Below are 16,927 nucleotides of genomic sequence, written 5' to 3' on the forward strand. Positions count from 1 at the left end.
TTCAAAATAAAAGTAGGACGGGGAATAGTAATGAATTTGCGAGATATAGCTCAGTGTTTTGTAGTGCTAAAAACGTTACAAGTTTTGAAAATGCATTGGTTGTTTTTTATTTATTTTGTCATTTGGCCATTTTTCACGAAATTGTCGTTCAGTGGAAACGACTTTTATTTTGAAATCATCACTCTAAGGTCACTGGCCAGGATGCGCTTTGCTCACAGTGCGTGATGTGCTTAAAAGTAAACTTCAAGAACAGCCGATTTATATCCCTCGACGTAAGTTTGCAATTCATTTGGGAAAACAGGACTTTACAATTAAAATGTGTTTTATATACATGTATTTTGTTATTATAATTTTATATAGTAGGCTACATGTAAAATTATTCGGGTTAAAATTATTTTCTCTTCATCTGAAAACTTTTTTCTTTATGCATGTCATGTTCAAATGAATAAGGTGGAAGATAGGTTACCTTTCAAATATTTTAAAAGTGTCTTTTTCGAATAAACATCGGATTCTCCCACTCATGTAAGGGGGTTTAAACTGCACTGCAAGGTGTGGGAGAATGATTCCTGCGTTCACGAGTCTCAGACGCTTTGGCACAACTACGATGAGGAGAGCAGGTAAGAAACAGCCTTTTTTTACGGTAACACTTCATTTTAAGGTTAAGTAGTTACACGTTACTACATGTACTTACTAACAGTAAATTATGCATAATTACAAGTAACTAGCCCTAACCGTAACTCTACAGTAAGTAGGCTACATGTAACGTTAGTTAATTAATATTACTCTGTACTACTTATTTGAATAAGTACAATGTAACTATGTCGACGTGATATATAGGGTTACACTTTATTTTAAGGTGTCATTGTTACAGTGTAATTATAAATTTAAGTACTGAGTAATATTAAGCAAATACATGTACTGACTATAGGGTTAGGGTAGGATTAGGATTTGGTTGAGGGTTAGTTGCATGTAATTATGAACTTTTAAATACATTTAAGGAGCATGTGTACACTAATGTGCATGGTTATGAATTTAACTGATTATGACTCCTCTGTACTTTGACACACAGCGTCTGAGTTCCGAATGACTGTCCCATGGGGAGAGATGAGAGGTCAGGTTTGGGGTCCTTCTCATGGTCGTCCCGTGCTGTGTTTGCACGGCTGGGCTGACAACAGCGGATCGTTCAATACCCTGATTCCATTGCTTCCTAAAGGTATTAGTATTGGATTCATGAACATTATAAAGATCCACAAATTCATAAATTCATTCTTACATACTTCCTTTACAAGCATCAATGAAGTGACAGTGGTTCTCCTTCTCTCGGTTTTTCTTTTTCTCCACATCTCTCCCAGACTGGAGATTCGTAGCCATTGATTTTCCAGGTCATGGCTTCTCGTCTCATAGGCCTGATGGATGCTTTTACACTTTCCCTTTGTATGTGGCAGATGTTCGGCGAGTTGTAGAAGGTTTGAAGCTGCTTGGCCCATTAATTAATCATCCTCAATACAAAAATAATAACATAATGAGTATTTTTGCCTTATTTTCCAGTAAAAATATCTAAAAATCTTTGTAAACAAAATAAGTGTAATTGTAATTGTCCTGAATTGTGAGAGTGTATTATTATTTATGCTTTTTTCTTTTCTTGTTTTACTCATTAGCAAGTTTAGCAATATTTACTGCTATTACAGAAAGACAAAATACATTTGCATTCAAGACACAACCTATGAAAACAAGTCTTATTATCCTATGCATTGTTGCTTCTAAAGTAAATATATCTTGTTTTTAGAATTTTTAGTTATTTGTACTGGCAAAAGGCAAAAAATGAATTAACTATATTTGTATTTTTTTGTTCATAGCTCTTCAGTGGAAGCGATTCTCTATAATTGGACATAGTATGGGTGAGTCAACTCTTTTACTGCGGTCTTCATCTACTGACAGAGGTCAAAGTTCTCTTTAGTGTGTGAAAGGTCGGAGGATCTATGTAAACTGTAAAATAGCTGAAGAGGAGGGATATTATTGTGTAGCTGTTATATCATCTTCTATTATATAACTATATTGTCGTAGATCAGTAAGATGGCATTAGAAGGACACTGTGGGATGAATGCCACAAGTCTGATTGCGTATTGCCATACTACAGTACTTATTTATAGCATCCCTGCTGGTGCTCTAAACGTCATCCTTATGCATGCCAGAGGATGATCCATGTTGTTGAGTTCCTGCAATATTAGTTCCCAGAAATTGAGCTTAAATTAATCCAAAAATATTTTAAGATTGAAGATTTTAAGATTCTAAACAAGTGTGTCTGTTTTGAGTGCAAACTTTGAATAATGTAAAGGGTGGAGATATAGGACAACAGAGAGTTTGTTAATGTTAAATCATTAACATTACCTATTAAGTAGTGAAGCAGCTCAATAAATTTACAGGCCCGTTCACACCAAGAACGATAACTATAAAGATAACTATAACGATAACTATATTAGCATCCACACCAGTGGACCACATCGTTGTGTTTATTCTAAGCACGTGCTGCAGTTTTGTCGTCTGTCACTTTAAATGCTCGAGCTCGAGCAGGATGGATTCTGATTGGCTGTCATTGTTTTTATCGTTCATCAGCTGAAAAAAATTGTTCTGAAAATTATTGCAACAATATTGTTTCATTGTGTCATTATCATTATAATTGTGGTGTGGACTCTGCTGTTCTTTTATATTTAGACCCGTTCACACCACAAGGTACGAAAATGATCAAAAAACAATTGAGAAGTAGTTATACCCTTTAAGAACAAAGTCACTAAGTTTCAGTCCAGTGCGATAACATTAACTAGTATTTTCGGGGAAAAGAAAATCTTCTCCGGCTCAACACAACATGAGGGTTAATATAGAGTGAATACATTCACAAACCTGTATATATATATATATATATATAATAACCACATTAATAATCTTGATTACTGAATAACACTTAAATATAAATGAAATTATAAAAAAAGCAGTAAAGCTCTGTGTAAATATAGTTTTTTACACTTTTACGCTTAGTATTTTTTTGTTTTTTATCTGGATTAAGTATTTGTCCATTTACCATAATTTGATATTTTATTTAATTGAATTTGTTTCTTTAACAGGTGGTAATGTGGCAGGAATAGTGAGTATCCATCATAGTGCTTTTCTATTTATGTAAATGAGTTGTTTAGTAAAGTAGTTCTCAACTTGCTTCATGACCCAGATTTTACATTTGACATAAAGGGACAACCTATTACAGTACTAAAAGGATGCATTTTATTATGTCTTTACATGTGTTAATATTACTATGAGCTGTAATAATATTATTAACATTATTCTCAATTGCTAAAACACTAAAACCCATTGGCTGAATAAAGTTCTCAGTTGCCTGAACTCCTTTAGCTAATTGTGCAGTCTGTTGTCAATACCTTAAACCATTTCACATGGTAAAACACAGTTTGCAGATCTCACTTAGACTTTTCAGCAAAACTCTAAACACATTCTGCACTGTAATGCACATGCCATCCATACTGGTAAACACAAGTGGCAACAATCAAATACAAATAGAGAGCACATGTCACTGATTGAACACAACCACTCAAAATTGATTTAACCTGTTTCAAATGATGCCCAAAGACAAGAAGCACAGTGATCACATGTTTACTCCTTTGATTTTTGTCCCTTTTAGTATTGTATACTGTAGTACAGTGCATTGTAGGCTGTATACTGCACAATGAACAAATTGGATGGCCCTGAACATTGTGCTTTCCATTTGTTAACAGTACTGACTGCTCAATAGATTTTGACTAATTATTTCCTTTTATCAAGTGCAGTCATACAGTATGTCACAAATGAACTTTTTGATGGTACAGTAAGGTGTCACGGGTATGAAAAAAGGTACAAAAGCTGTCACTGTGGCGGTACCTTTTCAAAAGGTACACCTTTGTACCTAAAGAGTGCATATTAGTCCCTCAAAGGTACATATTGGTACCAAAAGTGTACATATTAGTACCTAAATGGTACATATTAGAACCCTTTTGAAGGGTACTGTCCCAGTGACAGCTTTTGTACCTTTTTTTCTGAGTGTAAGTCTACAAACAGAATAGCAGTCCATAGATATCTTTGGAGAACTATATGTTTTGAACAATGTGTTTTCTATTTTTTGGTGTATTGTTTTCTTACTGCTTGATAGTGTATATCATTTTGATCAATTTGTCTATGATTTGAGAGCAGTGTTTGATTTTGAACACAGGTAAAACTGTTTTGAGGCGAAAGTTTAATTTTGCAAGAGGAGTCAGGGGTTTTGTAAATAGTGCTTGAAGATGAGGTTTTGTGGTTAATGTTTTCAGAAATTGTGTTTTAGCAATTGAGAAAAACTGTAACATTTTGAGGTCATTGATGATGAGCTTTTCTCGGCTGCCTTTGAACGGATACATTTTTGGTTTTTGCAACCGTTGAGAACCAATGTATTAGGACTGTCACTGTGCTGTGTAAATGTAACGAGTTTCCTCTGGTTTTCCAGTTTAGCGCGTTGTACCCAGAGATGGTTGAAGACGTAGTTCTCTTGGACACTTATGGATTTCTCCCGACAGAAGTGGTAACAATAAATGGAGCATGTTAGAGTCGCTGTCTGTAAACATAGAGAAGACTCCTTGTTCAACATGCACACCACATAAATGTTTATTTTGTCCTTCCCTAGAGTGACATGTTTAAAAACATGAGAAAAGGGATAAATGATCAAATCCATTATGACAACAAGATGGGTGAAAGGAAAGAGAAGGTGTACACTTACGAGAAAGCCAAAGAAAGGTGAAGAATGCCTGATGTCATGTGATGTCTGTAACTACTGTAAAAATGAATGTTCTTGTTTACTGTTGAGTTTCAACAGGCAAGCTTTGCCACATTTTTAAGGTCTTATCTCTCATGCTCATTCCTCTTTAACTAATTTTTTCCCATTTTAAGTTTAGTTTTGTCATGTCCACCTCATATTGATATATATTAAAGTCTCTTACGCTCACCAAGGCTGCACTTATTTGATCAAAGTATATTAAAAACAGTAATATTGTCTAATATTAATAATAACTGTTTTCTATTTGAATGTATTTTAAAATGTAATTTTTCCTGTGATACAAAGCTGAATTTTGAGCATCATCACTCCAGTCTTCAGTGTCACATGATCCTTCAGAAATCATTTCAGTATTATTTGATTAATTGAAATAGAATTTGAATCTTTTGTAACATACCAACATTTGAAATATTTTTACTGTCACTTTTGATCAATTTAATGCATCCTTGCCAAATACAAGTATTTCCTTTTTTAAAAGTTGTACTGACCCTAAGCGAATTGTAATGTGTGTATATACAGTACATATACAAATTATTATTATTCTCTTTCAGGTTGAAGGTTGCAAACCCCTCCCTGTCCGATCAGTCTGCAGATATTCTGTTGGAGCGAGCAATCAGAGAGGTGGAGGGAGGTGAGACATGCAACACTCACTCCTAAACTTTCTCACAGATTTTGCTCAGACAAAACAGTTTATTATATCAAGCTCTCTAAATGACTTCCTTTCTCTTAAAGGATTTATATTCACCAGAGACTTCAGGATCAACCTGGTGAGGCATTTCAATATATTTATTTGTTCATTTACATTTCAGTTGTTTGTGTATTCCAGATAACAAGATTTCAGATTCTGTTTAACCCACATTTATCTGTGACAGAGCTGCCCAAACCTCTCATTATCATATAGTTTATTACCTTTTCATCATGTTTTCTGCTTTACAGATTTCTTGTTTATGAAGGAATGTGTGATATTTATATGGGTGATATTTGGTTTTTTTTGTTTTTTTAGAAAAACATTGTAAATAATAATATGCAACAGTGCCTCTACATGCTGACACTAGTTAAAGCCAGAGTGATGCTACTGCTGTGAGTCCAATTCACACACACACACACACACACACACAGAAGTTTTCATAGTATTCATGAGAAATACTGTACGCATTTATGCACAATGCTCAAAATTAGGGATGCACCATTACTATTAAATTTCTGTCCAGTACTGATAGGAATTATTTTCATGTTATGGCCAGAAACCAATAATTTGCAGATGTTAAATGATTTACTATTATGTGTAAATGAATTCAAAATAAAAGTCATTTTAAATGCTACAGGTCAATTTAGGCCTCATAACATTATAATGTAAAGTGCTATTTGAAATATAGTGGCCCCAAAAAGTATTCGGACAGTTACACAACATGCCTGAATGTCACTGTACTAAATAATGAGATATTTAAACCAAGTGGTAGAGCTGCATGATTAATCATCAAAAAATCGCAATCTCGATTCTAACACCCACACAATCTCATTCCTAAATGAAAATGATTCGCCCGTATCTATTAATCCTTTGACAAAATCATAACGGGACATTCAAATCTATCTATCTAGGTATGAAATTATCTTTTCAACCACACAGTATTGCTATTTTCGTGTTGCAAATATTCAAATAGTTTGGATATTAACACTCTATGGAAGCGAAATAGAGCAAATCACCTTTTAAAAGGTAACTTGGCACTTCAAATAACTATAGTATCGATTACAGCGTTACACCAGTAGGTGGCGACAAGTGACTGTTAAATTGTTTTTATTTGTCATTGAATCAGTCATTCAAGAGATTCATTCAAAAACGCTGATTCATCCAGTATTGAAACAAGTGAAGTCTATTGGCGCTTTTCCACTGCATGGTACGGTACGGCTCGGTTCGGTACGGCTCACTTATGGCGCATTTCCACTGCATGGTACGGTACGGTACGGCTCGCTTCGGCTCGCTTTAAATGGTACCACCTCTGTTGAGGTTCCAAGCGTACCGTACCGATACTAAAATGTGACGTGAAAATACTGCAGATCACTGTAGACAACAGCCAGCGCTGTAGCGCCTGTTTTAAAAGTATAAACTTCAAAAAAAGAAATGGCTGAATCGTGGTCAGTGGACGAGGTGCAGACGTTCCTCTCGTTGGTTGCCGAGGAGTGGATGGGGAAACACGGAATGAAAAATTCGCATTTAATATGATGATGTCATGGCAGTAGAGACGGCAACTATAACGATCAGTCCCACCCACTTTGAAGTGGTACTAACTGCAGTGGAAAAGCAAACGAGCTAAAGCGAACCGAACCGTGCCGTACCGAGTCGAGTCGTACCACGCAGTGGAAAAGCGAAGCGAGTCGAACCGTTCCGCGCCGAGTCGAACCGTACCGAGCCGTACCATGCAGTGGAAAAGCGCCATATGAGTGAGTCATTGAATCATCCATTCAAAATTAATTCAAAATTTTAAACAATTTTAATTAACATTTTGTCAGAACCTCTAGTAAATTACACGTTATTTTGTTTAGTTGTCTGTTCAGAATCGTGGGAGAATCATGATCTCTGTTTTAAACAATAAGAATTTTGATTGCCAATTGATCCAGAATCGTGCAGCTCTACCAAGTGGCATCTGTGAACAGCTGATGTATAAATGTGCGTAAGTGAGACTTTAGTGCCCAAAGCTTTTGGTACTACTGTTAAAAAATACTGTTTATCCACACACTATCAGATATACATACACTATTAGACTGCATTTGTTTCTTTCTTCAGGGCAAATGAGGGTCTGTTCAAAACGTTTACTCTACCTAATGGACATGGTGATATGATTCGGAAGAGCTGGACTGATCAAAAAGTGAGATACATACACATACACACAAAAAATAATGCAAAATGTATGTCTGGAATAGCAGTATGTACAAATATATCTTTCTCGCTCCTCTACAGGCCACCATTCTTGACATAGAAGGAGACCATCACATTCACCTCAACAAACCTGAGTCTGTGGCCTCCATAATCACTGATTTTCTTCAGTCACACAGTCCTGACAGAACAGAAAGTGAATTTGACAACAACCAAACATCGAAATTATAACACAGATTCAAATAATGAAGGATACACATCATTCAAAGTTTCACATCATTATCCAATTCTCGTTATTTTGCGTTATACTATGATACTTTTTTAAAGCATAACAAACTTAACATTTATTTTCTAATGTTACAAAAGATGTTTTATTAGAAAGCCTTCTGATCATTTGCAGTATTTTGCACTCCATTCATCCATTCGTCTTCCAGTTCTCACCTCACGGTGCTTTTTGAGGTGCGGATTCACAGTATTCATTTTGCAAAATACATTGCTTTGAATTTTGGCTAAATGTTTTGGCCTTCCCATAAAGGCCAGTGTTCTATGGAGTTGGTTAAGGGTATCAATACCTTTGTTAATGACTTTCTGTATGTTGTGGAAATGGAAATTAAATTAAAGATTAAAGCTGCTGAGCTGGAAAGAAAATGTAAACATAGTTTGACTTTGCGCCATTATTCTGACTTCATTATAAGCAATTATTATAAGTAATTATATGTCTAACACAATAAATTCTGCATTCAGTGTCAGATGATCCTTCAGAAATCATTCTAACATGCTGATTTGGTGCTCAATAAACAATTATTATTATTATCAATGTTGAAAACAGTTGTTCTTGCTTCATATTTTTATGAAAACCATGATACAGTATTTTTTTCAGGATTCTTTGATTAATAGAAAGTGATAATTTAATGCATTCTTGCTAAATAATATTTTTTTTACGCACACTTTCAGGCAAAGTATTTCACAAAAAGAAGATTGTTAGGTTTCAAATTAAGACAAAAATAATTTATTGTCAAACATTGTTGCAGTGAGTTAATGTGACGAACTACGCCTGTGTTAAAGGGATAGTTCACCCAAAAATAAAAATTCTGTCATCATTTACTCTCATGTTGTTCCAAACCCGAGTTTCCTTCTTCTGTTGAACACAAAAGATATTTTGAAGAATGTTTTTTTTACAGACGGTTGATGGACCCCATTGACTTCCACAGTAGGGAAAAATACTATGGAAGTCAATGGGGTCCATCAACTGTCTGGTAACAAACATTCTTCAAAATATCTTTTGTGTTCAACAGAAGAAGGAAACTCGGGTTTGGAATAACATGAGAATAAATGACAACATTTTCATTGTTGAGTAATCTATCCCTTTTAGTTAAGGGCAACTCACTTTATATCCACTAAATCACTGTGCCACCAGTTGGTTAGAAGTAATTGCAGAAATACTGAAATTGGGTCTGAAAAAATGTCCTGCAAAATTTATTTTCAGATGCCACTTGGTTTGACATTTTATCGTCACTGAAATTCAGGCACTTTTAGATGTGACATTTTTAAGTGTTCATATAATTTCTTGGGCCACTGCTGTTGTGTTTGCATCAGTTGTAATTGCGAAAGTGCAGATTGTCGTAAATGTATGTGAGTTTGATTTCCTTCAGGCTTTGCTGAAAGCTGCACATCTTGCATTTGCCTTGTGCTCATATATAGGTCAGCACTGCTCAGTTTTGCCTTACATTTGAGACTATCAATTGCATGATACTCTGAAAGCCAACAACTGTGTAATGACGTTATTGTGATGAGATTATAGTTGTGTGTGCTTCTGTTTTATGTTTATTCAGCCAAGCATTGCTTACCTCAAGCTATTAAGACTTAAAGAGTAACGCAGCAGCTCCCAAGAGTGTGTGTGTGTGTGTGTGGGTATGTGTGCACACAAGAAATATTACATTAGGAACATTAGTCTGGGAAGTGTCATTCATGTTAATTAGAGTTAACCCAAACAAAATTTTAATTCTGTAATCATTTACCCTCAAATCTGTATGATTTTCTTTCTTTTATAGACCAAAAAAAAAAGGAGATGTTCAAAGGGACAGACCAACTAAAAATTAAAATTCATCATTTACTCATATCATTCCAAACCTGTATGACTTTCTTTGTTCTTTGTAACATGAAAGGATGTAACATGTAACATATTTTGAAGAATGTTAATAATCAAACAATTTCTGTTTCCATGGTCTTCTATTAGAATTCTATTTCTTCTATTTTGTGGTCCATACAATTGAAGACATTGGGAACCATGCGCTAACAATGAAGAGTTGTATTTTTATTAAAGATTTTAAAAAGTGATAACTAGGGCTGGGCGGTATGACGGTATATATCGTTACCACGGTAGAAAATGTCAACCGTAACAGATTTTTTTATTCCGTGATACCGCGACATGTAAATAAGTGGGCGTGGTTAACTCGCGTGCATGATACACTGAGATTTGTCAAAGAAACATGGAGAAAGCAGATCAAGAGGATCCACAAAGGAATTCCGTTTTCTAAAGGGTTGTTGTTAACGTGATATTTTCGGGGGGAAAGGCGCAGCAGTCAACTAGAGCAGTGCAGCACCCGTAGGCTAACGTTACAGTTTAGAGGAGTGTACGATCGCAACGGGGAAAGCATGAAGCTACTTGACAACAACAGTTTATATATCAATATCGTAACGAATAGAAATAACCTTAAACAATGTATAGTTATCTGCATTTCTGTCTCTTTATGTATATTTACTTTTTAAACACGAAACTCGCATTCAGTATGACACGAGAGCGGTTGCCATGGTAATGAACAACCTGCTTAAAGCAAATGTATAATCCTGTATCTGAGGCAAGGTGGGACGGGAGGGACAGACCAGGGCGGGACGGGAGAGACAGACCAGGGCGGGACGGGAGAGACAGACCAGGGCGGGACAAGGGGAATGGACAGTTCAGAAGACCAGGGAGACACACAACGTTCAGGAGTCCAGGGCAGAGCAGACAGTCCATCGGGCGGCCAAGGAACAGGCACCGGCTCAGGAACAGACACCACCGGCTCAGGCACTGGAACTGGCACCACCGGCTCAGGCACTGGAACTGGCACCACCGGCTCAGGCACTGGAACTGGCACCACCGGCTCAGGCACTGGAACTGGCACCACCGGCTCAGGCACTGGAACTGGCACCACCGGCTCAGGCACTGGAACTGGCACCACCGGCTCAGGCACTGGAACTGGCACCACCGGCTCAGGCACTGGAACTGGCACCACCGGCTCAGGCACTGGAACTGGCACCACCGGCTCAGGCACTGGAACTGGAACAGACACAGGCTCGACGGCGGCCATCTTGTCAGGGGACACAGGCTCGGCAGGCGTGACGTGAACAGGCTCGGCGGCGGCCATCTTGTCCGAAGACACAGGCTCGGCAGGCGTGACGTGAACAGGCTCGGCGGCGGCCATCTTGTCTGAAGACACAGGCTCGACAGGCATGACGTGAACAGGCTCGGACTGGGCAGACGCGACGTGAACAGTCTCTGGCTGGGCAGACATGACGTGAACAGGCTCTGGCTGGGCAGACGTGACCTGAACAGGCTCTGGCTGGGCAGACGTGACCTGAACAGGCTCTGGCTGGGCAGACGTGACCTGAACAGGCTCTGGCTGGGCAGACGTGACGTGACGTGGACAGTCTCTGGATCGGCAGATGTGACGTGAACAGTTCTGGGAAACTCTAGGATCTTGTATAGTTTTTCGAAGTAATCCAACAGAGTCTCAGCTGCTCTGTCTATCTCAGACTGCACAGGGACCTCCGAGACTGGGACCACTGGAACTGGGACCACCGGAACTGGGATCACCGGACTTGGGATCACCGGAACTGGGATCACCGGAACTGGGATCACCGGAACTGGGACCACCGGAACTGGGACCACCGGAACTGGGACCACCGGAACTGGGACCACCGGAACAGGCACGGAGGAAGTCTTCCTACCTCTCCTCCGTTTCGGGACCAGCGACGAAGGCTTACCCTTCCACTGACTGCCATCTGCCGTGATACTCTCCTCCTCCAAAGTCCTTTGAGCGCATCTGGAAAAGTACTCCAGCAAGGAAATAGAGGCTCCTTCTCCCTCTCCCTGAGGAAAAATTTCACTCCGCTGTATCCACATACTTGGCTGGTTCGTTCTGTCACGGACTGGTAAACGAGAGTCGAGGATACAAATGCAGAGTTAGTTTATTAGTGACATGCAGGTATGGTACAAACACAAAAACTCAGGAACTCCAGGAAACAAGAAACACGGACAACAAACCAGCACAAGACTACAAACACAAGGAGGCTAAATAGGGGAACAAACAAAGGAGGGTAACGAGACAGACAGGTGGGACAAATTAACCAATAATCAGATAACAAGATGGGAGGGGCTAGACAATAGACACGAGCACATGGCCCAAAATAACAAAACACCCATGTGCAGCACAAGACAGGACAGGCATGTGACAGTCGGTGTTCACCGAGCTATGTAAAATAATGACGCAGTTACAAGGTGTGTATAATTTACACTACTTAGTAAACACTAACAGTAGCTGCTGTTCAGTTTTCATACTGCTGTTCTCCTAGTCACTTATGAACTTGATGAACTTGACACTGCTGAACATCTCTTGATTAAAGCTTTAGGTGACGGGTTGCCAGATATCGCAAAAATAACAAAACAAGCTAATTTATTATGAATAGAATAGTTCAATATAAAATATTCAGATATTATAAACTGATTGATGAAGTAAAGCAATAACATGAGATTGAAAAATTAAATTTATTTATTATACAAAGCCCTTTTTGTCGATTTTTCGAGAATAACTACGTATATAAATAACTATATCGTGAAATATATCGTTACCGTGAAATAAAATTAGTCATACCGTGAAACAGAATTTTGGTCATACCGCCCACCCCTAGTGATAATAGTAACGAACATTCTTCAAAATATCCCTTGTGCTTCCTTACAATGAATGTGAATGGTCTCATTACAGATCATTATCATGTTGTAATCTCATAACTGAAATTTGAGAGCTTTAGTATATATATAGCATATATTCATATGAGCCGCTTTCATGATATTTTTTGTTATTTTTTCAGCATACCAGGTCACCATTCATTGTATGGAAAAGAGCAGCATGAACATTTTGTTGAATTTCTCCTTTTGTGTTCCATGGAGGAAAAGCCATACGGGTTTAAAACAACATGAGAGTGAGTAATGCAGGACGAATGATGCTGTGGGTTATTTTTAACCATTTCAGGGATTTGAAAACATTTATACAACACAACATCCTCCCTAAAACCTCTGATTTCCTATAATATCTGCCATGTTCCAGTTTGACCTGAAAATGACCAGTAATGGGAAATCAGGATTGAAAAGAAAGGGTTGCAAAAAATAATTATGTAACTTCTGCTCTGACCCTTTCCTCGTCAGAGACGTCTCCATGGTTACCCTCCCCCCTTTCCCAACTAGATGGCACAGCTTTGACAAGGAGAGCACGAAAGCAAGGGTGCGAGAAACCCCCATGCCATAGCATCGAATAAAATAATATATTCATCCATGTAGTGGCATTAGCCATCATTTGGCTTTATTATTCAGCTTTTTTATTAAGACGACTCTATCCGCTCAGCTTGGGTTTAACAATTTAAACCCCAAACTACAGTGCCAGTTCACAGACGATCAAAGAAAGACTGCAGGTATGTGGAGACACATGATGTAAATGTGCTGTAGAGGTGATGTTTTATAGCATGCTGTACTTATTGTAGTGTAGGCTATTTCATCTTCATTGTACTTCATACACACGTACTGCAGAGTAAAGTGAAAATAACAGACAGAATCTGCTGCACTGTTAAGAATGAGTGACGATACCGTCATATTTCCATGTGGATCATGCAATGTTTCATATACTGCAGTGCACAGGTGTGTTTTCATTTTATCCATTTCTCTCGTTCTATACTTTTGAGACGACACGATGTCTTGGATGTTTCTGGACTGGTTCGTCCCCGTCTATCTACTGGTCTCAGTCCTGGTCCTGGCTGGTTTTGGAGCGTGTCTGTATTTTCTGGAGCCGGGTCTTCAGGATGCCCACAAGTGGAGCACCAAGTCACTGAGGCACCAGCCGCTGGCTCAAACAAGGCAAACACACAGCAGAGATGACGACAGCAACGCCTTGTTATGATGGGACATGTGTGGACGTTTGTGCCAAATCATGCATTAATGCCACTCGATCAGAATCCATTGTCTTTTCACAGGGTTTCTTAAGTTGTATGCACTCAGATTACAGAGCAAAACGATATAATACACTGCAGAAGTCAATTCATTATTTACAATGATTATTATTTGCACTAAACATTGTAATGGTAATTAAACTTGGGAAACTGAACTCGGTATGCGGTTCAGAGTGTCATGTTTTCAGGTGATAAATTAAATCAGTTTGAATAGTAAAGTTCAGCCCAAAGAAAAAAATACATATTGCTATTATAGCATAATTTTTGGTCAAGTTGCAGTGCATCGTTTACTTGTTGTAGCATATCCACATTGGGTACACAAAATAGACACTGATGCAAAATGCAAAATCAGAGAAGCTCAAAATGAAGATTTCAGCCCTGCAAAACAATTTGATCAAATCCAGTGATTGTTCCCACACAAACCTCCCACACAGGGATTAATTTGGAGTAAATTGTAGTGACATTTGGCCTAACTGGAGGAACAACCTTGACATTTGTGTGAAGGGTGGTATTGTGTGAAAAGACATTATACAATAATCAAACAAAATGGAATGTTTCCAGGTCATGACGGTCATGTTCCGGGTCGAATTTTAGAACATGCCTGAAAAATCTGAAAAAAGCCATGTCCCATTCCTTTACTGTGAGAGTAAACCATGTGGAACTTGAACTACTCATTGTGCTAAAATTGTCATTGGGCACCAAATGATGGTAGAAATATGCATATGCATGCCAGGCCAGTAGTTGGCGATGTCAAGGAACGTGTAATGAAACGCTACGCGCCTATAGACTGAACACAAATTACTCATCCGCATGATGTCACCGTTTTCACAAATTTGTGTTTTTGTTGTTTACACGGAGACGATAACGGTATTGTTTTCAAATACTTGCACTTTGAAACCCGTTTTCAAAAGCTTGAGTTTTCAGGCCTTCAAAACGCTGTTGTCGTGTGAATGAACAGCCAAAACACATAAAAGTTTTGTTACGTTTTTAGTTGAAACAGTGTCGTGTAAATGGTACCTAAGATACAAAAAACAAAAAAAACACACACACTCTGTTGTTAAGTGCTTATTTGTGGGCTACTGTTCTTATCCGAGGCCTATTTTCATGTACCAATAGTTTTGTGTCTCTTAAATTTATTTTTGGTCAGTAACGTCTAGATTTGCACTGATTTTCATTAACAGAATGCAACGTTTCTTGAAATAAAACTGTTATGTTAAACTGTTTTTTAAATCATTTTTTGGACAATCATATATAATAATGTCATTCATAATAAAGTGGATAATTGTAGCATGTTTTTTCCCCTCTTGGAAATAAACAAACTGGTGTTTACACTTGATTTTGGGATTGGATGGATCTGCCATTTAGCGAGTATGATGTGAAGAGAGTGGGTGAATGACACAGTGGAGCTTCAGATGAGAAGAATGGAGGGAATGTAAGTCTAGTACCCACCATTTCCTGACGCACTCTTCCCCCTTCATTCTCTCGCTTCTCTCGTCCAGTAAACGGACTCAAGATCACAGGTCAGTAATATTGCATATCACTTTTAGAATGTGATGTACTCACTATATGCCATATGCAACAATTTTCTGTATATTCAATGGAAAAATAGACTTTGGAATCATTTTTTTTTTTTCTAGTCCTAGTCATGGTTCTTTTTAGTTACATGTAATTGAACAACTTACTACATATTTTGTGTTCAAACTTACTCAAACTTTTTCTTGAAATTGTATAGGCTGTGTCTTTCTGCAATGAACCCATGTGAGCAAGACCCGACTGGAAACACATTACCTACAGGATCTTCCTTCAACACATCCTCTCTGTCCTCAGCAAGACTCTCTCCAAGTCTTGTCCCTATTTCTCCTTCCCCTTCCAGTCTCTCTATATGTTCAGTTACCTCAACCTCCTCTCCCTCCCGTCTCTCACCTTTATCCACTCCTCCTTCTCGTCTCAGTCCATCGTCTCACTTTATTTCATCTTACTCTCCTGTTCGTCTGTCTCCTTGTCCCACATGTGACCCATCTACTTCACCCACTAGAGTTTCCCCCTGTCCTGTGCCTCTTTCCCCCTCTGTCGTCTTAAAAAAGCCCATCCACATTTCCTCCTTCAGTCAGACAGGCCAAAGCTTGGAGCAAGAGAACCGGATTGACAGTTCTCCAACCAGGTATGTTTATCTCAATACAAATGTTTTTGATGCTAAGGACCCCCAAATTTGCAGTTCCTCTCCTTATTAACCCCTTCCTAAAATATTAAGGTCCCCCTGTGGTGAAAATCAAGTTTTTAATTTTTAATAAAGTTGTTTATATGTCTATGTGGTGTTTTTATGCTTTAAGACAAACCATGTTTAAATTCATGTCAACACCACTGCTACTGCACAGTATTTTCTCCTTAAAGGGATACTCCACTTTTTTTGGAAATAGGCTCATTTTACAACTCTCCCAGAGTTAAACAGTTGAGTCTTACCGTTTTCGATTCCATTCAGCCGAACTCCGGGTCTGGCGGTACCACTTTTAGCATAGCTTAGCATAGATCATTGAATCGGACAGGACCATTAGCATCTCCCTCAAAAAAATGACCAAAGAGTTTCGATATTTTTCCTGCATACTGTTTCCGAAACTTTTGTCCGTCATTAAAAAAAAAAGCAGCTTTTTTCGCATCCGTAGCAATTTTGAGAGGTGTTTTGACAATTCAGAGCCACTAAATGACGAAAACGAAAAAACGCATCCGATAATTTCGGACTCAGAGTGCAAGGACCTTAATTTCCAAACATTACATATTTGCTAATGTCTTTAATTTTACGGCATTTTACCCTGTTGAAAAGTTTGGTAAAAGGTTACTTCATTTTGTTGATCAAACCTAATACTCATCCATCTTCTATTGTTCTTTGTTCTAAAGCATCATCATCAATACAGTGGATACATCCCTGAATTCATCACAATTGAAGTCAGTCAAGACCA

The 16,927-nt window shown here is 38.2% G+C and overlaps 1 protein-coding gene and 1 long non-coding RNA gene across 2 annotated transcripts; both read left to right on the plus strand.

Annotated features, from left to right (window-relative positions):
* Window positions 1-165: 165 nt before the first annotated feature.
* serhl (serine hydrolase like) lies at window positions 166-8,528 on the plus strand. The gene is made up of 13 exons (XM_084093722.1): window positions 166-272; window positions 528-617; window positions 1,070-1,213; window positions 1,353-1,466; window positions 1,857-1,898; window positions 3,120-3,139; window positions 4,520-4,594; window positions 4,697-4,806; window positions 5,395-5,474; window positions 5,576-5,610; window positions 5,847-5,923; window positions 7,626-7,707; window positions 7,800-8,528. Exons 2-13 carry the CDS (start codon window positions 560-562, stop codon window positions 7,944-7,946), a joined length of 984 nt encoding a protein of 327 aa, XP_083949848.1. The 5' UTR covers window positions 166-272; window positions 528-559; the 3' UTR covers window positions 7,947-8,528.
* A 4,695-nt stretch (window positions 8,529-13,223) lies between these two features.
* Window positions 13,224-15,191, plus strand: LOC311078437. Its single transcript, XR_014605167.1, has 2 exons — window positions 13,224-13,442; window positions 13,710-15,191. It is a non-coding gene; the product is annotated as an uncharacterized lncRNA (long non-coding RNA).
* Window positions 15,192-16,927: the final 1,736 nt, after the last annotated feature.

This window comes from Abramis brama (assembly GCF_963993115.1).
Source record: "Abramis brama genome assembly, chromosome: 2".
In the NCBI taxonomy this organism is placed as follows: Eukaryota; Metazoa; Chordata; class Actinopteri; order Cypriniformes; family Leuciscidae; genus Abramis; species Abramis brama.

Coding starts and splice junctions, on each gene's coding strand:
- serhl (XM_084093722.1), top strand. CDS start 560: ATGATTCCTGCGTTCACGAGTCTCAGACGCTTTGGCACAACTACGATG. Junction 1,214..1,352: donor GATTCCATTGCTTCCTAAAG/GTATTAGTATTG, acceptor CATCTCTCCCAG/ACTGGAGATTCGTAGCCATT. Junction 3,140..4,519: donor GTGGTAATGTGGCAGGAATA/GTGAGTATCCAT, acceptor CTGGTTTTCCAG/TTTAGCGCGTTGTACCCAGA.